This window comes from Brassica napus, chromosome A8 (assembly GCF_020379485.1).
Source record: "Brassica napus cultivar Da-Ae chromosome A8, Da-Ae, whole genome shotgun sequence".
NCBI classification, from domain to species: Eukaryota; Viridiplantae; Streptophyta; class Magnoliopsida; order Brassicales; family Brassicaceae; genus Brassica; species Brassica napus.
In genome coordinates, this window is record NC_063441.1 from 10,233,877 (window position 1) to 10,259,580 (window position 25,704).

Here is a 25,704-nt window from a genome sequence, read left to right on the forward strand (position 1 = left end):
AGTGAAAATCATTTTTAGGTGCATTAAAAGTTTCAAATTGGTTGTTCATGGTAGTTGGGTATTCATGGCAATAGAAATATTGTAAATATTTGATGAAGATGGGGATGATAGAGTAATATACTCATTTTTGGAAAAAAAACAAATAATAGCATTTTTGTGAATAATCCGAATTTTTGGGGTTTATAGGGCAAATGAAAGTTTCAAAAAATCATGGGTTAGTTTTGTGTTTAGCTTTGAATTTTGAGTCATATTTACAAAAAGTCATTTATTCATTGCGTTATTTTAGATTATACTTTATTTTTGTTAATGACATTAAAATATAAATAATTTCATATTCTCTTCAATTTTTTTTTTACATTTATGTAAAATAGAAATAATGATAAATAACATTTCATATTTATTTCAAACCAATTTATATACGTTTAGATATTTAAGCTATTTAAATTAAATATTAAAATAATGTGGATATATTTATCATTGAGGTTATCTATTTTTCTAAGAAAGTTTAAATTTGAAAAATATTTAAAATTTTCATAAATTTTTATTTGTGATTTTAATATTTACAATTGATTTGGGTTAATGTATAATTTATTATAAAAATAAATTTAGGAATAGTTGATACATTTTTAATATATTTTGATCCAATACTAATAGAACAAAATGTGATTTTTTTATAAATTTTAAAAATTTTATGGCATTGCCCCATAAGCAAGGGAATTTTACTTTATATTCGATATGCACTCACTAGATTCATTCTAGGTATAGATGGGGATTAGTGTGTTGAACTTGAATACAACATATCAACTCCGAAGGAAAATTTCGTATTACAAATTCCCATGTGAAAGCAAACAAGCGAGGACACAAGTATCAAATTAAGAAGTCACAAGACAACCCAAGTTCCAACCAGAAAACATAATAACTTGCACACAAATAAACGATCTTCACTTCATCGAATCATGCTACTTATTCTCCATCTTTTACTCGTCCCAAAACCGACCTCCCTAATCCTATCTCTGCGATGCTATCCTCTTGCGGATACACTTCTGGTCGTGGATTGCGCCTGTGCTTGTGTCGGCTTTTGAAGTGGTCTCGGGAACTGATGTTGTGGTAGTGGTTCGGGTGGTGAATGTTGTTGGTATCCATTTGACTGATATGGATGTGAATGTGTATCATGTTGTGGTCTAGACTACTGCGAGTTCTGTGGTGGTGGTTGGGATTGTTGTTGTTGTGTCTGATATGAGACGGGTAGACGGTTTGTGGATGGTGATGGCTTGAGAAGTGTAACTTGTTCCGCAAGAAACCTATAAGCAAAGCTCAACGTTCCTTTTTTGCCATACGAACCTGAAACACTCTCGGTCACTAACATCATATCGTTACTATCACCGTTTGTTAACGGCAGTTTCAAACGTAAAAGCTCCTGGATCGAGACGTTGACATGTCCTATTTGCTTGTCTCCCAAGAAAGGTCGGAGACTCATCAATTCAAGGAATAGGGTCAAACTCCCGTCTCTAGCTAACGGCTCGTCGAGGGAGAACTCAACGGCGTGGTCCCACTTTGGGTTTTGATAGGCGCAGAAAACAGCAGGCGTACTGCTCTTATGCTTAACACTTTTCTTACCGTCACGGATAGTTTTTTTTTTTTTTTTTGTCACAGAAATTTTCATTAAAATAGAAAGAAGAGAAGCCTAAAACGATGGCTTAACCCCAAAGAGTTCAGTACAAAGAAGAAAAGGCTGTAAAGCCTGCTTAGCTAAATTGTAGACAAACAAGTTTTCCGATCTAAAGAAGCGAGAAAACACGATTGTTGCAAAACCAGAGGAGATCGAGCGGATGTCTGAGACGATTCCGATGATTTCTTTGGACTGGATGTTGCCGAAGATAGCTCTGATGAGCGTTGAATTGTCGGAGAAGACTTTGAGTGATGAAAACTCAAGAGAATTCGCCATGCAGAATGCCCTGCACTCTGAACTACCGAAGAAGCTTGCCAACGAGACTATGTGAATCTCAAATGAGTTGGAAAGCAAGAAAGACCTGAGATGCCTAAATTTGGAAATAAAGATCCAGCATAACCTTTGGGTACCAAGATGCTTTGCAACGACCTGTATGTGCTTAACGGAAGTTGAAAAGAAAGCGATGGTTGAATTCAGGCAGAGACTTCTCGTCCGTCACGGATAGTAACCAAAGCATATACGTCCATCTCGTCGAGGATATTGGTGACTTTCTCTATGTCCTTGGCACATTTGATCACGAGCTCTAAGGTTAGTTTTGTCACCGTGGTGGTATGTAATTGAGGTGAATATATGACTGGCTGACATGATCCCGTTGGACCCGGATTTGGATAAATATCTTTAACCGAGTTGAACCGGTATGAGAAGCTCAGCTTTGCATTTCGTTTTGCTTCCTCTATGGTTTTGATAGGATAAGTCACCAACTTCATTTTATTGACGTTACCGTTAGCAAATGGTGGAAGCGGATTGTAGGCAAGAAGCTCTTGGAGAGACACGCTGACTTCTCCCAAGTAAAGATCATCCTCTCCTTCGAGCCAATAGCTATATAACTTGACGTTAACGGTCAATAGGCCTTCACCAGCTGCTTTCTCGTTGACGGAGAACTTAACGGTGTGATTCCAAGTCGGGTTGCAACCACCATCGTAGTCAATGGGTGTTTTGGCCGCTTGTTTCGTTTGAGTATAGTCGTCTTTCATTGAAACGACGGCATACACGTCCATCTTGTCCTTACCATCGATATATCTGACATCATTGGCTGATATGATTTTGATCTCAAGAGTTTGGTTCTCTATCGCGTTTTGCAACCGTCGTGAAGTCATTTTAGAGAAAAGCTGCTCAAGAGTTGGTTTCTCTATCGTTTTCTGCCACCTTTGAGAAGACATTTTTGAGAAAAGCTGCTCAAGACTTGGGTTCTCTATCGTGTTTTTCCACCGTTGGGAAGCCATTTTCGAGAAAAGCTGCTCAAGAGTTTGGCGCTCTGTCGTTTTTTGCCACCTTTGAGAAGACATTTTTGAGAAACGCTGTTCAAGACTTGGGTTCTCTATCGTGTTTTGCCACCGTCGGGAAGCCATCTTCAAGAAAAGCTGCTCAAGACTTGGGTTCTCTGTCGTTTTTTGCGACCGTTGGGAAGACATTTTCGAGAAAAGCTAGTCGCGTCCTGTCTTGTCTCGAAGTAGGACAAAGGTATACATAATACACAACTGCATGGATATTTTCTGATGTTACCATATATTATAAAAAGATAAGATAACATGTATGTCACTACTCCAGAAATGTTAGTTTATATATACATCAAACTGGCCTTTAATAGACAAATTAACAAACAGCATGTTTTAGGTAGATATCTTATTAAAATAGGCTGAAAAAATCTTCAATTGCATGTAGCAGTGCGGCCCATAGTTCATATACTATGGAACTAGTAGAGTTCAGCAAATACATTAAAACATTTATACGTCACGTTCAGAGCCGTAAATCATGCCATGTTGAGAAAATACAAAACAACCAAGAAGAAAATTAAAAGTAAATGTCTTTCATGATAAAATCCTCACAATTTATTTTAATATAATCACCGGTAGACATGTAACCTAGTGGTTAATTATACGAGTGAAATGCATGCTTCTGAAAAATCCCCTAAACATTATTTATCTACTTTTTCAAACTTTCTTATTTGTCATTACCATATTTATTTAAAAAATGATGATATAGTTTATTGAAAATATGATGTAGTTTGTATTTTGTTAATTTAATATACAATATTTTGTGACAAAATTTAATCTGTGATAAAATTGTTAAATAATACGTTAATTTTAGTGAAAACCATAAATATAACTGTTATTTAAATTCAAGAAAACAATATAATGCAAGTAAAACATTTTTCAAATAAAAAAACAATAATGAATTCTCCATATTTCAATGGTTTGATAAAATGTTTATGTTTCTACATTAAAAGTGCTTGAGTTTCAAATTTTTAGAAAAAGAACTATGCAAATTAATGGAAAAATACTTACATCAGATCTTCTAACATCATATAAAGATTTCCGTAATGTGTGAATCATATAAGTTAGCTCAGGTGACTTAATCAAACATGAATTTTTATAAGGAATGTAAAATTATTGGCGGCTAAATCATCTACAGTACTGATAATTTTTGCAGTTTGTAATAATATAATTTAGAAGCGTTAAAAAATTATAATAGACAATAAAATATTATTGTGTCCCCGTGAGGACCAGGTCCAAATCAAATAGACGTCGTGTATAATTTACCGCAGGTATTTATAAGTTCAACATGCACTTTTAGAATTTGGTAAACTTTCTATAGTATTGGAAATGATGTATAATATATATATAGTATAGCTGGATCAAGTTTGTGGACATTAGTTAAAAAAAAGTTTGTGGACATTTAAATTTCTTCTCAAAAGTGATAATATGCATGCCTTAAGAGGGCCCACTTCAAAGTTTTATTTTACCTTATACATATTAAAAAGTGCATCATGAAAAATGTTCGATGCGGCTCCGTGTCTGTTCGAGTGGTTTGACACTATTACTCATACGAATAGTTCCACACAAACAAAAGGAAAGAGAGCAAGAAAATGACTAACATAGACTTCATATATTAAAAAATGAAAGTGAAAAGATAAAGCAGGAAATGTCAAAATATCATGAAAAAAGAGTGATGGAAAATTTCTCTTGGCAAATATTAAGTTTCAAGATAATGGAGAGAGGAACAACACAAATCAACTGAAAGTAAAAGAAGGAAAATTGGTCCAAGCATTTAAAAATACATATCAAACTGAGATCATTTTATTTTCCACGCAATAATTAAGACGAGTACAACAAGTTTATGCTTCTTGTGTATCCGGCATTGACTGAGAGAACGGCTCCCGAGTCAGTGGCTTAAGCTGCGAATGTTGCGGTGGTGGCTGCGGATTTCGTGGTGAATATTGTTGATATCCATGTGATTGATATTGAGGCGACATATATATTGGTACTAGTCCGTTACCCTGCCCAGCATTTTTACCTTGTTGAACAGTCACATAACTTGAGGTCAACTGTATCGGATCTGATGACGCGTATGAATGAGGCGAGACCGGTAGATACATGATATATGGTTGGGATGTTGTCGACGGTGTTGGAACCGTTGAAACCCTAAGTTGTTCCGCAAGAAACCTATAAGTGAAGCTCACGACACCTTTTTTCCCATAAGGACCCGTCAAAGCGTGCGTTTCCAGCTTCATACCGTTAGCATCACCACTGGCTGGAGGGTTTGAGCCTAATAGTTGTTTCATTGGAAGTCTGACGAACCCGATTTCCTTATCACCAAGAAAAGGCCTGTGGCTCATCAGTTCCACGAGGAGCATCAAACGCCCTTCTTGAGCTAACTTCTCATCGAGTGAAAACTTAATCGTCTGGTTCCATTTAGGGTTTGTATTTGCGGAGAAAGCGACAGGGGTATTGATCCTGTCCTTAACTTTCCTGTCTTTAAGGATCGCAACTGAAGCATATACGTCCATAGCCGAGAAGGCGTTGACATCTTCAATGTCTTTGGCAAACTTGATCACAATCTCAAGGATCAGTTTGGTCGTGGTGGTTTGAAACCGAGGGGAAAATACGACAGGCTGACCTGGTATTGCTGGTTCCGGGTTTGGATAAACGGGTTGACCGATCGAGAGGGAATGATCCTGAGGTACAGGAGGACACGAATCATCAACCGGCAGTGGTTTAAACCGGTACAAGAGGCACAACCTTGCGTTGGTACTTCCTTCCTCTGTGACTTTGATAGGGCAAGTCATAGACTTCATTTTATGGACGTTACCGTTTCCAAACGGCCGTGGATCTGAGGCAAAAAGTTCCTTAACCGAGACGTTGACTTCTCCTAGATAAAGGTCTTCCTTCCGTTCGAGCAAATAGCTAAATAACTCGACCTTGAGGGTTAACCGGCCTTCACGGCCTTCTTCTTCGTTGCAGGGAAACTTAACGGTGTGATTCCACGTCGGATTCAAACCACCGTCGTAGTCGATGGGTGTTTTGGCCGTTTGTGTCTTGTGAGTACCTTCGCCGTGAATTGAAACGACGGCGTATACGTCCATCTTGTCAGTGGCATCGACATGGCTGAGGTCGCTGGCTGATACAATTTTGAGCTCAAGAACTGGGTTCTCTATGGCTCTTTGCAACTCTGAACAAGCCATTTTTAGAATGTCTTGCCTTTTACTATCTTCACAAGATATATACAAGTTTGCGTGTGGACAATCTTCTATAATTAAAATGTTATAAAACTATAGAAAGATAACATGGATGGCATATCTCGAGTCAACGTTAGTTTTATATATACCAAATTATAGAAAGATAGACACTATGTCCATGTTGTAGCTTTGTAGGATACATCATACATATCGTCTTATTACGCACCAAATTCTTGTCAAACACTTCTACCAACATATGTTCTAAGAAAGAGTTCGAATAAGTAACGGTAACTGAATAAAAGGAGCTATCTTCTTGCAAAGAGTTCAACAAAATGTATTAAAACATATAGATGTGCCACGAACATATATCTATCTCAAATATGCGAATATTTAGACAATTTTCCAAGGAAATATAGTAAACATGTCTATGTCGAGTGCTGTCCCACTAGCACAATTTCATACATCCAGGAACAGATGTATAAGACTTGGTATTTGGGATATTCTACATATAAGAAAAAGAGAACTCAAATAAAGACATATTTTATTATTATTATTATTATCATTATTATTATTATTATTATTATTATTATTACTAGAGCCGGGGTCCGCGCTTCGCGCGGATAATATGTTTTATTAAAGTAAATTTTTATATTTTTGTAGTTTTAAGTATCAGATATTGGACGTTAAGTTTTGTTCGTTGTAGAATTAACCATAGAGTTTTTGTTTGAATGCGATGCGGTGATCAGTTTCTGTTTTCTAAACAATAGCAAGTTTGAAAAATATATGGTTGTTTGCATTGAAGTGTAAAATTTAAAACAGTTGACTGGTGTTCTGTCTTGTGGTTTGATCCCATGTGGAGGTATGCCATCAGGCTTAGGATAATAGTTTATTCCTCTTTTGAAAGCGTTGTATGATATCTATGTCGTTGTCAAAGTAAAAGCGCAATCTTGGTGTGGTTGTGAGTGATAGTTTCCCTGAAAAGTAAAATATTTGTAAGCATTTAGTTAGACATAAACTTTATGTTTAGTTGATTACCTTCATGTAACCTTGGAATGATACTTGTGATGATTACGATTTGGTTTTTCCTGGTAGATATGCTATTTAACTCTCTGAAAATAGCCGCCTCATTGTCCCATATAGTTAGACGGACCAATTTGGATCTACAAAAAATTATTATATTATATATTTATTGCTTAACGCAATCTAATGATGACTTTTGTATCTGTGTTGTGGTTATATAAATCACTTCCTTGGATGAGGCATATGCGGCCAACAACATTTGTGGGAATAATTTGTTTTTAGCGACAAAAATAGAGAATTTATTTGTATGTGTGATAGGTATGGGTTTTTTTTTGACCTGGGAGGAAGTTGGTTGCACTTGCTAAGCTGATTAACTGGGGATAGCGTTGGGGCCGGAAAATGTATGAAGGAATCGGTGGAATGTTTTCTTGAATCAGTGTTATAATTGTTGTCTCATTGATATTGATTATGTATGGTTGAAGTGTAAGCTTGTACCGTCGGTTATTGGGAAGAATATTAAAATATCTAATGTGATAAATTTTCCCTTCTTTGAACCGTTGGTACATTGTGTCAGACGTAGAAATAGGCACCCGCCCTTCCATTTTTTGTTCCTGTTGAGTGGTTAAAAGCAATTATTTGAAATGTTGTTGGAATAATTAAAAGTAAGTATTTTTTAGACAAACCTAGATATCAAGATAAATGAAAGTTGTTCCTAGGAAAGCATTTTTATTTGTGTGATTTGAAATGGGCCACATCCTAATGATCCTAGCGATAATTAGTTGCGGTCCGAGGTTGTCGCTCCACTTGTTGTGAATTTCGGCTAGAATTACAAAAAGATAAATTGAAAACAAAAATAGTGAAAAATTGCAATTAAAAAATCAACTAAAAGAATTGTATTTTGAAAATGTATAATCTAAGACTATTACTTAATTATTTTTTTATTTTTTAATGTTTTTAATATTTTTTAATTAAATTTTATATATCTAGGGTATAAGGGTCATTTTACCTATTAAATGAAACATTTTGGTCATTCTATCAAAACTTTCCTTCTTTATCACAATATATGGAAATAAAATTTCGGTTGTATAGGGTTTTTCGAGTTTTTGATGGTGCTGGAAAATAATTGGTCATTGTGACTTTAATCGTTTTAAAATATAAAGTAAGTTTTAAAATATGCAATTAATATATGTTTTTTTGTATGGTTTAAAACTAATAAGATGTAAATAATGAAGAATATATTAAAACTAAATATATATATATATAACCAAATTTATGATAAACATGGTCAAACGGTTCATAATTTGTATGTTAAATTAAAAAACATCTTCTAGATAAAAAGAAAATCTATATTTGTATTTGTGCATTAAATGGAAAAGGGAAGTAATATGAAAAACTTTTTTGCAAACAATAGAGTGCATTAACAACTTGTATATTTTGTTTATTAGAGTTTTGGATAAATAATTAATGTTTCAATAATAATAATGTTTTCATTCAAAAATAATAATATTTAAGATGAAGATGAGATGAAGAGGAAGAGAATCACGATGAGATGGAGTCAGTGATTAGGGTTAGGGTGAGGATGAATGATCTTCAGTTTTTAGAAAATTATACTCCCTATGTTCCTAAATAATCTATGTTTTAGAATTTTCACACTTATTAAGAAAACACTTAAAATTTTGATAATAAATGTATGATTTTCTGTGTTTAGCTATTTCCTATGATTTTTAACCAATTAAAATTCAGTAAACACAATTAATGTTTTTGAAATTTACAATTTTTCATTATTACATACATTGAAAATGTAAAATATGGATCTTTTAGAAACAAAATATTTTTCTAAAACATGTATTATTTAGGAACGGAGGGAGTATGTTTTAGGGCTTTTAGTATCAATGGGTTAGGGATTATGTTTTAGGGCCTTTAGTATATGAGTAATAATGGGTTAGAGCCTTTAGTATCTGAGTAATAATGGGCTGTTAAAATGGAATGCTGAGAATGGTGTAAATGGGCTTCGAAATTTAGTAATAATGGGCTGTGAAGGTTGGTCTTTCAAGCCCAGTCCGGGATGACATGGCAGATTGGTTGGTTCTCAATTTTTTTGTCCATGTGGCACCTCTAAAAAAGCTCCAATTTAGCTGCTTTTATATAGTGGGATTTTATCGGATGTTAATTACTAAATGAGCCAAAAGAGGACAAAATTTTAGGTTGCAAAAAACATTACAATTTTGTGACCTTATATTAGTGAAAACATTACAATTTTGATAGTGTGTTGTTGATTGACGGGAAAAATGCCTATTTCAATGTAAATTTTATTACTCATGTTTTTTTCTTTTTGAACTTTGTAGTATTGCACACTCTATACTGAACTAAACAAAAATTCAAAAATAATCTATAAACTTTACGCGTGGTATCTTTTCCTTCATGGACTTTTTATAGTAATGACTATTTTATATTGAACATAAAAAAATTTTCAAAAATATTACATGAACTCTCGAACTAGTGCTTATATATATTGATCGTCAAACAAGGTTCTAAAAATCGGTCTAGGCGGCAACTCGGTTCTATCCGAAATGATTTTTTTTTAAATCTGATTTATACCGATTTATATGATTCAAATTGGTTTAAAATGTTCTGAATCGATTAAAATTGGTTAAAATCGATCTAAAATTGTCGTCTATATATGTTAAATTAAAGAATAATATTATTACAAATCTACAAATTTGTCTACTTTCTTCTGTTTTGTATATATAATTTTGATACGTCATTACAATAATTTTATAATTAAACTTAAAAACTAAAATATGTCATATAAATGTATAAAATATATAAAATAAATCAATAATTTGCTAACGTCTAGGCTTCGCCTAGGCGCCGAATAATCCGTCTAGGCGCTAGTCCTCTATAAAGCGCCTACTTACCGTCTAGCGATTTTTAGAACATTGTCGTCAAAGGTCTTAGTCATCCGTTAATTTATCAAGACGACATTATTTTGCATAAATTATGCAAAACTAAATAAATTAAAAATACTACATAAACTCTTAAAATCGTAAAGGTGATAGTAATCCGTTAATTTATCAAAACGACGTCATTTGGATTTAAAATTAATTTTGGAATGTTTTAACTCTCGTACTGTGGACAAGTAAAAGCATATTAACTGATAGACCAAAGTAACCTTCTTTTATAAATTGTGTAAACATTAAATAATATATAAGTTTTAATTTAATCAAATAAATGTTATCAAATTTATGTTGGTGTAATTTTATCAAATAAATCTATAATTATTTTTGTTTTTAAATTTAACTTTAAAAATCATTTTTTATAAATTTAAATTAATTATTATTAATTTAAATACTTAGTTTATAGTATTACTAAAAATGAAAATATATTGTTAAATTTAGAATTTTGTGATGTTACATTTAAAATAAAATTAAATTTCAAAATGATATTTAAAATTAAAAAATATTAATAAATTAATAATTTAAATTAATAACATTTTTTGAATATTTAACTTTATTTTTTATATATATGCACGATTTTGAGAGTTTCATGTAATATTTATCAAAAAGACGTCATTTTGATAAATTAATGGTTGACTTAACATCTTAGACAATTAATATATATAGGCATAATATTGAGAGTTTATGTAGTATTTTTGAATTTTTGTTTAATTCAGTATGAAATATGCACTACTATAAAGTTCAAGAAAAAAAAAGACACGACACGTAAAGTTCATATAATATTTTTAAAATTTTGTTTAGTTCACTATGAAACATGCAGTAATACAAAATTCGAAGAAAAAAAACGCAACCGTAACATGGATCATCTCTTTTGGAGAGTCTCTCCACAAATGGAGGATCATCAATTTGCATGAATACTTTGGTATATTTGGAAAGGAAGAAATAATAAAGTTTTTAGTAATCTGGATATGGACCCTAGAAACACGCTTAACTTAGCAGAAACAGAGTCAAGACTTTGGGCTGATGCACATGCAATGAACGAAACCAGGACAGTACCCCAAGTTGAGATTATGACTCTTCCTGCAATTCCGGGGAGATGGTGTTTTACAGATGGTTCTTGGAAGGAGAATGAGGTCTTCTCTGGGCAAGGTTGGCTGAGTACTTTAGAAGGTTTTGATGGGCTGTTGGGAGCAAGGAATGTCCGGGCTTGTTTATCTCCTCTACATGCGGAGATAGAAGCACTATTATGGGCAATGGAATGCATGAGAAACTTACGCCAATTTCAGGTTACGTTTGCAACGGATTGTTCTCAGTTGGTGAAGATGGTTTCGGAACCAGAGGAATGGCCAGCATTTGCAAGTTATTTGGAAGATATTAAATCCCTGAAAGAAGGTTTCACACGTTCGGAGATCATCTATGTACCAAGAACGCAAAATTCAAGAGCGGATAGCCTAGCACGCAGTGTTAGGAAACAACCGTCGTTTGTCGTTCACATGGATCAACATCTACCGGAGTGGTTCACAGAGTCAGTATGAGTCTGTTGTTGATGACAAAAAAAAAAAAAAAAAAAAAACAAAAACAAAAACGCAACCGTAACTTTCATGTTTAAATAGGTCATTTTCCTGTTCCATGCAGCCTTTTATTTACGCTATGCCTGGAGTACATGGATGATTACTGATGATGTGATGTTCGTTCGAGGAGTCCAGCCGCATGGATGTGATTTTGTAGCTAGTGAAAAAAAAAAACAGAAGCACAAGATGTTGGGAAGGTAACATGTTCTAGACGAGACCAAATTCATAAAGAGTGAGTATTCACATGTAAATAATTTCAACATTCGAAATTATATACGTTTGTGTTATTTTGTAGGATAACCTCCTATTACTGAAACACTAAACATCATTTCTTATATTATATATAAGGGCACTTTTCTTAAATAGATATTTTTTAAGTTTTTGTCATGAAAATAGATTCTCAAGAGAAAAATGACCAAAATATTTTATTTAATAGTTAAAAAGACCTTAATATCCTAGATATATAAATACAATAATTTTTTTATAGTTTTAGAATATATGTTTTCAAATTTAAACTTTTTTATAAAAAAAAGAAATTTCTGAAATTATTTTTTTCAATTTTTTTTTAATTTTTTTTTCAAAATTTATTTTTATAATTCGAAAATACTTTTTAAAACTATTTTTCAAATTTTTATTTTCATTTTTAATATTTATTTTTTATTTTATAAAATTTTAAACTTCAATCCCAAATTCTCACCCTTTAACTATAAACCCTAAGATTTAGATTAGTTAACCCTAAAAGTATAAATATATACTTAGATTTTTAATGAAATATTTTGGTCATTTTGATCTTTAGAATCTACATTTGTGATAAAAAAAATTTTAGTGCTATCCTAAAGTTTTTCTCTATGTAATGGAAAGAGAATATTGTTAAAGTATTCATAGAGTCTATAAGCCTTCGAAAGCTGCATCCTCGTTGATGGATAACTAAATATTGTCTCCATTATTTAGAGCTGCAAAGAGGCAGAGAGAAGAATCCAACGTTGACATGGCTGACGTCAGTGACGTATATTCTTAGCTCGAGGGTTGGATTCTTCTCTTTGCCTCTTTAAATCTGTAAGGGAGACATTTACGGGAGAGTAATAGAGTCTTGACCTGGCCAATTAGTAACAGATAAAGGTATTATTATAAAAGCTATGAACACAGCTAGAAACAAAAGTCAACTTATAAATTACTACACCACCCACGTATATTTTACGTTGCAAGATCACAATCTCACAAACTAGAATATTAAATAGAACCCCATCGTAATAAAATGACGGGATGTGGTAGCTCACTTGGTAAGGACCTTGTGGGCCAATTGTCATGCTCACGGGTTCGACGCCAAGCGGAGGCGAACTACCCATTCTGTCATCAAATGCGGTACTGGGTGTTGGGCCTTGTCCCCAGCCCAGGTAAAGCCCTCCCGGGTGAAGTGGACCGCTGCCTAACCGGGCCCAGGGGAATGACCCACGTAAGTGGGGAACCCCTGGATTATCAAAAAAAAAAAAAAAAAAATAAAATGACAAGTCATGGAATCAACTATGAGAGCAATCTATCTCCTCAAATACAGCTATTCATGGATCATATCATCTCCTCAAATCTGGATAGATAGCTCACAGTACATACTTCTTAAACGCTGCAAATCATCTTCGCTTCTCTCAAGTCTCACACACCCGCAGATCGAACTACAAAAGTTGGAAGTTTGTGATGACCATTGCTTTAGAATCTAAGAAAATGGAATTTCATTGACGGATCTTTGCCAAGACCATATGAATCTGATTCATTGTTCAAGTTCTGGAATCCATGAAACAGTAAGGTTAAATCATGGCTTCTATAGGCATGTTGTTAATCAGGAAATATATGATATCATATTGTATGCCATGATGCTCCTAAGATTTTGTCAGATCTATTCAAAAGATTTCAAGTTAGGAACGTACCTAGAATCTTCAACTAGACCACTAAATCTTAGAATCTATATCAATGACTAATGGAGCCATCAGCCTCTTATACAAAGATGAAAGACTATTGGCAGTACTTTGCAAGTACCACTGTAATTGTAAGTTTGGAAAGGTTAATGAACTCTTGGACAAAGCATAAACAAGTAGAACCATCCAATTTCTTAGTGGGGGTCAAACAAATATAATGTGAACATTTGTGGTCAAATTATGAACAATAATCATTATCTCAATATGAGATTCATATAAAACATGTTAGACGAGGATCAAAGTCAATAAAATGTTGGAGCTACGGCTAAAGGATATGTGCTTCCAGTGGAAAATAAAATTCAGCTCATACTTCTCACTATGATGGAAGTATATCTGTAATCCCACTTATCATCAAAGGCCTCGTCATGATTGTATCCACTATGGAGGAATAGGTCATCTCAAAGACTGTTGTTACAAACTTCATAGTTTTTCTCCTTGAGTGACATGAAAAAGAAATGTGTATTCTCCTCAAACGGCTATGTCAGCTCATGCTCCAAAACCTACATCGTCATTTGTTCCTAGTACAAATGTGGAAACCGAAATTCGCACTATCGATTTCCGTTTAAATTGGGAAACTAGAAAAACCCTAATTTTCCAGAGGTTCCGGATCTCTGCGAGAGCCAACGACAAGTGACCAAATATATGCGGAAATCATGAAAAGATAACAAACGAGTTTAGAGAAAACAGTAGATCTTATTTCGAGTCCGCGTAAGAGCGTTGCGATCATTACAAGAGATCATAAAAGCTTTGGCCGCAAAGGTTGTCAACGACTTACTTACATCAAAAATAGCAAATCCCTCATAAAAAAAAGACATCCAGTTTATAAATGCAAAGCTGATCCTCAACATCGTTGAGACTTCCGGCTCCACAACTATGACAAATAGCTACAACATCAGACAGTTTCTATCCGCAGGAAGCTATAACATTTTTTCCATCGGAATCATTAAGAGATTTTATAAGTTAGTTAAAAATATTTCTTACCATTGTAATATAAGAGCATGATTATCCCATGACTTTTAAATGGGTTTCTTAATGATAATTTAGTTATATAAATGTACTTTAGTAGGGTTAAGAACTGTAGTTAAGAACTCTTATTTTGAGTGGTGCAATGGGAGTTTCTTAATTAGAGATTCTTAAAAAAGAATTTAAATTTTTTTTTAAGATAAAATTTATTTATTAAATAAAACATATTAAAAGATAACATTTAAAACATAGATTAAAAAAAACATAAAAAAAAATTAGTACAATAAACGAAAATAATTTAAAATAAACATGTCGAACTCTCAGTTGTTGTCTTCATCTCGAACTGTTTGTACCACAAGACAACAACTACAACAGACACACATTTCTCGTGACACTACAACAGACACTCCAACACACACACACACCTTTTTCGAGCCATTCTTGACGTTCTTTGAAGATAGAGTGAGTGATCCTGACATACGAACTAGACAACAAGACCTGCATTACAAGATAATTTTAAACATTTTAGCATGAACAATATCAACATGAACATTTGAAACAATGAGAAAACAGAACAAAATCAACACCAGGAACATTAGACCCTTGCCCTCCGTATTCAGCTTCACCGAACGAATCTTTCCCACACGAGTAAACGTTTCCACTATCACTTATCAGCATTGTACGGCCAGCACCAGCTGCTGCTTGGATGATTCTGATTCCCTGTAATGATCTGCACAACACACGGTAATAACAATTAACTCTCGAGAGCGTTGATAGCACTTAAGAGGAAGTAGATAGAACAAAGATAAGGTTTCTTAAAACACATTACACAATCAACAAAGTACACAAACACCACAAGACACAAGTCCGTGATCCTTCCACTCCCAAGTCACTTTCTACCAACTTCATGCCTCGTGTTTTTTTAGAAACAGCAACCAACTTCATGCGTCGTCTTGTGTCATGTTACCTGCTTAGAAAACAAGACCAAGCCACACGTTTTTAACTTAACAGAACAATAACAAGAACAATTAACAGAACAACAACAAGAATAAGATGTCACAGAACAAACTTAACTCGCTCTTTAACTTTCTTAGTAGGCAAGAATTGTTCAAAACAAAACACAACACAGAATCAAACGTCTCATTACTATGATTCTCCGAGTTAGCTAAAGCTAAGAACTTACCAATCGGGTTGAGACAGCAGCCTTCGGGTCGGATCCTCCAGGGAAAACAGTCTCGACCACCATGACGGGGACGTTTTCACGAAGATGATCATCGGCGGCGAAGGCTGCAGCGGCGGTTAAAGCCAGATCGAAAGCTACTGTACCCACGAGACTGAGCCTATGTTTCAATCTCCAGTAGATACATATCGAACAATCAACAATCAAACACATACAAAAGGTTAATCTATGCCAATTTAATCACATCAACGAAGATTTGCAAACAGATTCAACTAACGGTTAAAAATAATAATAAGAAACAAAGACATCGATAAGAGAACGAAAATCTTACTAGTAAAAAAAGGTGAAAGACTCGGCGGCCGGAGAGAAACAGAACGCCGTCGATCAAGCGGGCATCTCTGTTGTTTTTCTTTGAGTCGAAGAACACGAGAGAAGAGGAGAGAAAGAAGAGAAAGAAAAGAAAAGAAAGAAAAAAGAAAAAATAAAAAAATTCCTAAATAACAGTCTGGTGACACGTGTATTAAGAAATCTCTTTATAATCGGTTGTCAAAACTCTCGGTTACTTTAATTTTCATTTATTTTGATTTAATTAAATGCCTACTTTTGTTTAAAACCTCTACTAAGAACTTGCGATAAAGATGGTCTAAGAATCTCTGAATATTCAATCAATATACACTTTTTAACTTACCAAACGTCCACCCGCAAACTCACAACATCAATAATTATATTTTTCTTACAAATTTGTTTTTTCTTTAAAAGTTCTTACAAATATCAGACATTCTACTACACAATTAACAAATATTCATAGTCGGGTTTGTGTTGACAGTGGGACCATTGATACTATTTATGAAGATTTTTTGTGTTCTTTTGTTGTTGATGTTTTTTGTCAAGCTAAAATTAATTTGTTTTTTCTTTTGGTTTTTAGAGCGAGCTTTGTAGTTTTTTTTTGTAGAGAGTGTTCTCTATCGAATATTTTCTACATATTTGTGGAACTTCCTTGGAATTTGATATATTTTGTTTGATAAAATCATTTTATGAATTATAAATTCATTTAAAAAATATACAAATGCCGGAATACCACTAGTTTTTTAAATAGTTCACCCGTCCAAATTCCCTAAAATCTAAGATTTTTTCGATCAATTCTATTATTTTGATAGCTTACATGCACTACGATGTGTTCATTACATCCTTTCACTGCAATTCATAGCAAAAACTATAAGGTCTCCAAAAAATTATATATATGCACGAGCAATTTGTAAAACACATGAGCTGTGAAAATCTATAACCAGATTTTTGTAAAAACAAAAGATAAACTCTCTATTGTATACTTTTATTATATAATGATCATTATAAAACCACCTGGGAGCCCTAAGAACACAAAAGAAAACCACACATCTTCCACCAAGAACTGATTCCGCTGCTCCTTATCCAAATATGGATCCAAGTACTCTTACTGGCTACTGATGTGGCGTAAGCACTGCAAAAAAAAACACAAATTCAAAACGATTAGTTCACACTAACTGCAAAATGAATTAAATTTTGAGAGAGACACGTCTCCAGAGCCTAGCCACAACAATGCAGAGATGTAACAAAAGTTATAACTCATATAACAACAACCTATCCCATCTCATGCAAAGAAACAAGAGATGACATGTTAGAACCGGCCAACTTTTATTTGCTGTGGGAGTTTCAGTGAAGCACTCAGAAAAAAATCTATATGATATTCTTTTGATTTTTCAACATTGATCCTGGACTGACTTGCTTTATTAGGCTGATTGGTTGTCTTTACTATTCGTACCCCACTCTTCCTCACCCTCAGCACTACCATCTGTAGAATCTTCATCAACAACTCCCTCTTCTTGATTCACTTCTTCTTCACCTCCTTCATTCTCTTCCTCACCATTTTCTTCTGCTACCTGCACAATGTAAGAAAAAAAATACAACTAAACGTCGAGTCCTGCGGAGAATAAAACTGTTTGCTGCTTAGCAGATGATTCAAACGAACCATTTTTAAAGTAATATAGCTCTCAAAAGAGCTTACCTCGTCATCTCTGTCTCCATTTTCAAGTGGTTCTTCTGCTTCAACTTGCAGGTTTCTGAAGGCTTCCACGAGGGTAATGAAAGGTTGATCGGCCTGGGTTGCATAATTTTCTGCAGCAGCATAAACTCCCCTGTAGATAAACAAGAGTAAATTTATTGGTTTGACCAAACCAATGATACTCTGGGTATGAGCTATCAACATTAACAATCTCAATGTGTAAACAAGTGAAAATAGTGAGTCGCTCCCTATTCAGAACAATCGTATAATAAACATAATGATCATTAGCTAAAAAGATATGCTAGGAGTACCTCGCCTCTACAGCATTAGCTTCAACAGAACGAGCAACTTGCCAATCCTCAAAAAGATTTGGGTACTCTTCAGGATCAGCCAAAGATTCTGCTGCTTTCGAATTAACCTGTTGACAAGTCAAAATGTAACTAAAACACATATGACATTTTTATGGTCATTCACCATTATTTATAGAAAGATGAATAAGTAACCTTGCTTAGATCTTTTCTCCAGAGGGCTACTATCTCTGAAACTTTGCTTGGAAGATAAGAACGTGCCATCAGAGCAGCTTCTGGTATCCGGTTGCTGGAGAAAAAAAGAAGAAAATCTTGTCTCGAGATAACACAAAGCATATATGGATTTGATTTTTATAAACCGCCATTTGAGCGCTACTAAAATACCTCTCCACCAATAACTGCAGACAATCTTCCAATCTACCCAGCATGAATAAGCAAAGAAAGGCGACATTGTTCTTTCCCTGCTCCTTAGCAAGGGATGCAAGCTTTGACATCCCTTCAGCATCTCCCAAAGAAGAATATAGTAGTAGCAAACCACTCAAATCCGTAGCGTACTTCAGGCAATCCTCGGCCAGTTGGAGCTATCACGATGACGCACACAGAAATGCAATACAAACACTTAGATAGTAGGTATCAAAATGAATCCATGAAGATTAGAAGAAAGCCAATGCCATCATAAAATCTATACTAGCAGCGTTATTTATCAATACAATATATTGTAGTAAAATCAACTGATATAGCATCTAAACAGATAATCAATTTCTTAAAATTACCAGTACAAAACATTAGGAAAGAATATTCTGGAGAAGATATACCTTGCCAGAAGACATGGCTAACTCTCCCAACTGCTTCCATTTAGACTCACTCTGCACTTCTTCAGCGATTTCCTACAAGCATGGAAAACAAGGATAATAAACATATTGCTAAGTAAATGAATAAAGTCAAAGTACTTCTTAAACATTCAATCATCACAAATATAATATTTACCTTGGCAATTTCAAGTCTACCCAATTGTATGGCCAGCTCAAATCTGTAGTCAGGATCTGTCGCAATTTCTAAAGCATCTTCAATCATTCCCCGAGACTCCAAGAAATGAGCAACACTAACAATTTGAAGCATTTCCAGAACAAAATAAGAGAGAGATGTACACAAAATAGTGAAATACAATAGATGAGGGAAATATAATATCAAGTTGAGTGAATCCTCATATACATCTCAAAGAAACCAAAATAACAATGTTCTTCGTAAACTGAATAACAAAGACCATTGGAAATCTAAAAATAACATCACGTAGGACATAGGACGCAGTAGGAGATGAGTTGCGGTACATATTGAATATGTAAATGTTGAAATTTAGACTAAAATAACTTATAACGTACTTGTTATGCTGCTCTTTAGGAATTGTAGGTAAAATTTCATTGGCTTTGTCCAAATCACCCCGCATCACAAGAGTCTTGTATTCAATCAGGCTAAGCAGCAGGGTATATCCTATGACACTGCATTCCCAAGAATGGTGAAATACGTCAGCATATTTTGAATGAGCTATTAAACAGTGAGAAATAAAAAGACAGAAAAAAGGAACGTACTTGAATTCTTTGTCTACCAAGTAGACCCGACTTTGGTTGGCAATATAGCCTAACAAATACATTGGACGGTCCAAATGATACATTGTGGTTACCTGTCATAAGTATATATTACCGGCTAAGATATAGTGTAACTCATAAAGATGATTAAATCTTTGAAGATATCAAAATACAAGAAAAGTACCTCGCCTCCAACACAATAGTTAAGCTTCGAAGAAGAGTTGTTGTAAATGAAGCAGTCCCCGACCCATATACCTGTCCTAACACGTTCATCATTCTCATGGAGAACCTCAAAAGCCTCCTCAACACCTTCTTCATCAGTTTGTCTTCCACTAGCAAAATGGGAGGAAACCAAGTCACGCTGCAACAGAGAGGAACACCAGAGTAAGCATTAGGAAAATCCACGAAAGTGGAAATGCAAAAATATATTCCTGAAAATTTTGAGGTTGAGCGAAACCCTCACATTGAACTTCAGGATGTAGAATGACGTATCACTAGCAATGGCAACTAAATCACCACTTTCTGCCCAATAAAGATTCTGCAGATTTTTCATGGGAGCACTAAAGAGTTAGACAAGATACAAATGGAGACAACTTCCAAGTGAAAATAAAATGTAAAATAAGAATAGGAAAAAACTGATGAAAGTTAAATTCCACAACAGATACAAGTTTAGTGGTTGAATACCTTTACTGTGACATCAATTCGCTGAATCAGCCTACATTCAGCCCAATCATAAAAGCAGATGAAATCATTTGAACACATTGCTAACAAGGATCCTCCAAAAATCTTCTCAGCTGAGAAAGTAGGCCGAATACTCTTCCTTTCCTGAAAATACCAGTGATGTGTTGTGACTGAACTCATTTGTATAGAATAAGATGCACTTTATGGAAATTTCAGACGGATACAAGATGCAAATCCTATTACTATCCGAAACCCTAGATCGTTACACAATGTCTCTAGGGATCTCTCAACGATCTCATCACGACCGCCTTGAAGAAATCATAAGGTTCAACAAGTCTCACAACAACAAAATGAATAACAATCCAGAAAAAAATGTATCTTTAACCTAGATGCACACTCTAACAAAATGTATGGGAAATGCCATAGTGAGAATAGCAGACCTGGAAATTTTTATTGAATATCTTTATCTTTGACGAGCTCTCTCGAACTGCACATTCCCCCTCGGATGACCAAACAAATTCCAGTCCAGAACCGAAAGACCTATTTCTCCAAGCCAAAGCTGTGTAGATTATGTACTCTCCATCCCCACAGACTACGACAAACCTCCCGTTTGGGTTATGCTTCAAGCTCTGGGAGTTAGAATGAATAGCAATTTATGAGATACAAGAGATAATTATTCTGAACCACGCTCTTGGAACTTCGTGTTACCCACTTCATTTCGAATAATAAATGGTTTCAAAGAGTGATTACAGCAACCATATTTAGCAGAAGCACGACTCTAGTGATACCAAAAACTTCAAAATGCTATCCCAATAGCTCCTATAATAATTCAGCACAACAGGGTAAGATTCTCCCGGTGCTGTATAGTAACACTCACTTGTGGATAAAGATCACAGGTCCCCAGATCTTTAACAGCCAAGGGAAGTCTTTCTCCATCAGTAACCTAGGTAAAGAGACGGTTAAAATCATCAGACAATACACATAAACAGCTTAGTCGCGCAGGTTCAGCCGTGCTATATTAAAAAAATTATAGTTAGAAGTTAGACCTCGAAACTGGCACCAATACTTTTGATGTTTGCAGTTTGGATTTCATTATGCTTAGCCCATATAATTTTTCCGCTACTGTCCATGCTAGCCACAGGAATTTCTCGTCCAAGTTTGACCATGATGGTTCCTTCATCGTATCCAATTACAACCCTGTAAAATGCAAGCACATTCGTTAGATGGTCGTGAATGCTCAGTTGAATACAGCGTTAACACTGATCCCACAATAGCTCTTACTAATTATACGCACCCTTAGCTCTTCAAATAGTCAATTTCAGAAGAAAGTTAGCAACAAAATGGCAGACACAAAGATTTTACTTAAGAGAGAAAATCTACCCCTCGAAAGCAAATCTACATACAGGAAGCAAGAGTCCAAATCATTACCTGCGCGAACTTTTTATGTAACCAATGGCCCAGACTCTCTCGAGAGCATAATTCAATGTGTTCTCTAGCCTGAAAAAATAAAAGTAGTAATAACAAATCAAAATAAAACGAGTACGAGAAAGAAACTCATGTGCCAAAGGCGTAGTTGAATTTTTAAATACCCCACAAAAGCATCAGCATTGTTACAGAAAGGTTTTAGATAAAAACACCTGTAAGTCGTGGCGTGCCAAATGCGAACAGTGCCATCCTCAGAGCCTGTGAGTATTATTGGAAGCTCCGGATGGAAACATACTGCAGATACATTGTGGGTGTGCCCTTCTAGCGTCTGGACACAGCTTTTAGTTTGATAGTCCCATACCTGATTCCAGAAACACTAGTAAATGATCTGCGAATACATATGCTCTCAGGCTAACAAATCACATATATAACTGGATACAGACCTTAGCAGTTTGATCATCAGAGCCAGTAATTAAATAGGGCTTATCACCCCCTGTGAAATAATCTACGCAGTTGACTCCTTTCTGATGAGCATCCAGTGTAAAATTTGGGTCAGGGGAGCCAAGATTCCATATCTGAAGATGAACAAGCATGAAAAAAACAATCTGAGCAAACACTTTTTACAGCACCTATTGCTGACTAAGCCATAAATCTAAGCTTGGGAGCATTTTTCTTACCTTTATGGAACGGTCAAGTGATGCACTGGCAAAAGTGTTGGTGTCTTTTGGATTAAATACCACTTGCATCACATAGTGCGAATGTCCCTCAAAGATCTGAGTACAGGCCCAACCATTTTCCCAGTCCCAGAGCTTTATGAGCATATCATCAGAAGATGACAGCACATATGGGAGGGTTGGATGGACAGCTACACACCTAATGTAATCGGAATGAGCCTCAAACACTTTAACCTTGTCCATTGTGTTGTAGTTGTATACACGGATGTACATATCATCCGCTGCTGCCACAACCCATTGCTTTCGTGGGATAAACTTGGCCGACCTAACTGCAAAGTCATATATAAAAAAATTCAGTATCAGAAACAAAGCTCCACAAAAAATCTATAACAAAAAAGACGCTCGTCAAATTACTATACCTGGCAATTCGGTGACCTCGAAAGATTTTGTTATCGTCTGAGAAGACAATCATATTAGATTCAGATTAGAATAAAGTCCACGAAATCATAACAACTACTACATCATCAAGTCTCTTATAATGACTTACAAGCAGAAACAGATAGAGAAACAAAAATTAAAAAGAATTCACCCACCTGAGTCTGGTAGTTCCAGATACACACGGTTCCAGAATACAAACTTGCTAGAATCCTGTAACACCAACATGTCAACCACCACCGTGAGAATAAATTGACATTCCAAAATACAAAAAACATGAATCAGCAAAAATCAAAGATGAAAACTACTCACCATGGCTCTGTAGGATGCAGATCCACAGATTTCACTCGCTCTGATCGTTGAGCAAATTTTTTCTGATGCAAACACAACAAAAGCAAATCATCGCCACAGCAATCACAGATAAGAACGTTAGTAAACTGTTCCTAATACTATCCTTCATGGAAAGAAGAAGAAGAAGAAGAACAATTACCTTGATATCGAGTCTGAGCGGCTGTTGAAAAAAAAAAAATAATAATAACGAATCGTCAGTAGTCAGTACAAACACCAGATCCGTATTCAATCTCATAAACCAAAAATGCGAGACACTAGACTCGATTTCGTGAAAAAATAACTACAAAGAAGAATCCGGATGGTTTCGCTGAGATTAGGCCTAGCTACGGATGAAATGCAAATGCAGGAAACTAGATCGCATCGCAAGTAAGTTAGCTTGAGATCTGGGAGAGATGAAATAGAAATCAACGAGAGATTTGAATTTTCTCACCATCTTTGCAGGTTAAGCAGAGCAGAAGATCTGCTCGTCGGATCTCGTATCCCGGCGATTGAAGAAAGACGTTAGGCTCGGCGTTTGGAGTGATTGCAGAGAGGAAGAGGTGTGTTAGATACGGCGGAGATCAATATAACATTAAACACATTTGAAGTCGCATCTGAAATCAAATTGTGACACATCATTTAAATTAAAATTTTAAGAACGAAACAAATTAATAAGCAACAAAAAAAAATTAAAGAAGTGAGTTTTGTATGTTTTTTCTATATAAAATTGTAAATCACTAAATTTCAAATAAACACTCGAAATTAAAACACAAGTAGAAGGAAAATAATTTACAAATGAAGAGTTTGATTAGAATGATGTATATTTTGTTGTAGAAATAATAATGCACATGATTATTTTTTTGTTATAGCTGTAAATATTTTTGTTGTAGGATTTTTGGTTGTAAGTCTGAAAACATTAATTAATCATTTGTATATTTTTCTATCCAAGATATAAGTGTTTTATGTATTTTGCTTCTAGAGCCAAAAAAAAAAATTGGTAGCTTTGAAAAAAAATCTGATTTTGGTTAGTATATTGTATGAATCATTGTTCATGTGTTTAACTCTGATCAATTTGTTGTGATATTAGACAGTTCAAGTTAGGCTGATTACTTTTTGTTTGTTTCATCGTTGAATACTACTCTTATTCTTTGTCGGCAATATATTGTTGTATTAGATGAAAAGATATGTTACGTAAGTATTTTAAGATACACTATATCTTGAAATTTGTTTTCTTGACATTATAGCAAGATCGTCAATTTCAGAAACAATGATTCGGAGAACTTTTTTTAAACTGTAACACAAGAAGGCTTGGAAGATAATGCATTATTATCCTGGATGCTGATTGGCTCCAACCAAATAGCATTTTACTTCTAGAAAGGTATTAAGCTCACTGAAGAGGACCCAATTGTCACCAACAAACACAACTTCATCAGAAACCAGTCTATTACTTCTTTGACAACTTCAACTTCCAAAGATCAATATTTGTACTTGCTTTAATGACTTGTAGTCCTTCCTATATGGTGCACATCCTATGCCTGCTCGATCTTTTGGTGAAGACCATGATGCATCTACAATATATACAGTCTTACTTGTTTGTAATCCTAAGCAGAATTACCGTTGATATTTGTATATTGAATTTGATGTCGCTCCTCCCATGTTTTGGCTTTATCTCAATCCCATAGTTTTCGATTGATAATAGAGTTATTAATCACTTGTGAGATGAATTCTCTATGATTTGGGAAGATTAATATACTCCTCATTTTCCAAATTTGCCATTTAGTAAACAAGGCCAAGTCATCAATCAAAGGCGACTGAGGAGGAAGTAACTGATAGTAACTAGCTCAAATATTGCTGCAAATATTGAGAATAATCACCCAACTTGGTTGGTTTTCGAGTGGTGCCAGTTCCATACTTATTTCGCAATCCATTGGAATAGTAGATGATTAGTGATTCAAGTGCTTCCCCACATAGCTGACGATGATGATGATTATAACTTAACATCCCCTTTTGAGTTTTTATCTGTTACTGGCAAGCTATTATATAAACAACTCTCGACATGAGCAACGGATTCTGTCTTGACAATTTTTTGAGGTGCGTGAAATCGAGAAATATATTCCACTCATCTCGATTTTTAAAAGTATATTCCACAGTAATTAAATAAGTATAACTATTGCAAATTTAAGTAAAAGAACCCGAGGGAAGTGTGCACTTTTTGCCGCTTAGATTGTTTTCGTGTATATACCATCATTAGTTAGTTAATCAATTCTATAACATTTTCATTCTCTTCTTTTTTATCATGTGCTTTTCTTTATTGAAATGAAATTATAATTGGCATATTACCCTAACTTAATCATAGGTAATCGAGTTTAAGACCAAACAAAATTTAG

The 25,704-nt window shown here is 34.7% G+C and overlaps 3 protein-coding genes and 1 long non-coding RNA gene across 8 annotated transcripts; all 4 read right to left on the reverse strand.

Moving 5' to 3' along the window:
- Positions 1–516: 516 nt before the first annotated feature.
- Positions 517–3,131, reverse strand: LOC106358788. The gene has a single exon (XM_013798588.2). It carries the CDS (start codon positions 3,076–3,078, stop codon positions 2,143–2,145), a length of 936 nt encoding a protein of 311 aa, XP_013654042.2. The 5' UTR covers positions 3,079–3,131; the 3' UTR covers positions 517–2,142.
- Positions 3,132–4,640: 1,509 nt separating this feature from the next.
- LOC106359584 lies at positions 4,641–6,627 on the reverse strand. Its single transcript, XM_013799258.3, has one exon. It carries the CDS (start codon positions 6,189–6,191, stop codon positions 4,845–4,847), a length of 1,347 nt encoding a protein of 448 aa, XP_013654712.2. The 5' UTR covers positions 6,192–6,627; the 3' UTR covers positions 4,641–4,844.
- A 7,846-nt stretch (positions 6,628–14,473) lies between these two features.
- LOC111200038 lies at positions 14,474–15,840 on the reverse strand. Its single transcript, XR_002653763.2, has 3 exons — positions 15,493–15,840; positions 15,251–15,393; positions 14,474–15,161 (listed from the first exon to the last, which is right to left on the reverse strand). It is a non-coding gene; the product is annotated as an uncharacterized LOC111200038 (long non-coding RNA).
- A 1,221-nt stretch (positions 15,841–17,061) lies between these two features.
- On the reverse strand, positions 17,062–23,959 carry LOC106360637 (coatomer subunit beta'-3). 5 transcript variants are annotated; one of them, XR_001272796.3, is made up of 25 exons: positions 23,769–23,959; positions 23,478–23,498; positions 23,300–23,361; positions 23,146–23,200; positions 22,972–23,008; positions 22,556–22,881; positions 22,322–22,453; positions 22,091–22,239; positions 21,882–21,950; positions 21,500–21,650; positions 21,331–21,396; positions 20,894–21,082; positions 20,457–20,597; positions 20,236–20,310; positions 19,957–20,133; positions 19,776–19,867; positions 19,569–19,685; positions 19,177–19,291; positions 19,005–19,076; positions 18,574–18,770; positions 18,385–18,478; positions 18,193–18,299; positions 17,885–18,014; positions 17,461–17,759; positions 17,062–17,320 (listed from the first exon to the last, which is right to left on the reverse strand). XR_001272796.3 is itself a non-coding variant. In XM_013800261.3 (25 exons), exons 1-25 carry the CDS (start codon positions 23,769–23,771, stop codon positions 17,301–17,303), a joined length of 2,700 nt encoding a protein of 899 aa, XP_013655715.2. In that variant the 5' UTR covers positions 23,772–23,959; the 3' UTR covers positions 17,062–17,300. The 5 variants fall into 5 exon arrangements, 4 of the variants coding, with proteins under 4 accessions (XP_013655715.2, XP_013655714.2, XP_013655713.2 ...); XM_013800261.3 differs by having other exon boundaries at positions 17,657–17,759; XM_013800260.3 differs by having other exon boundaries at positions 17,642–17,759.
- Between the last annotated feature and the right edge of the window lie 1,745 nt (positions 23,960–25,704).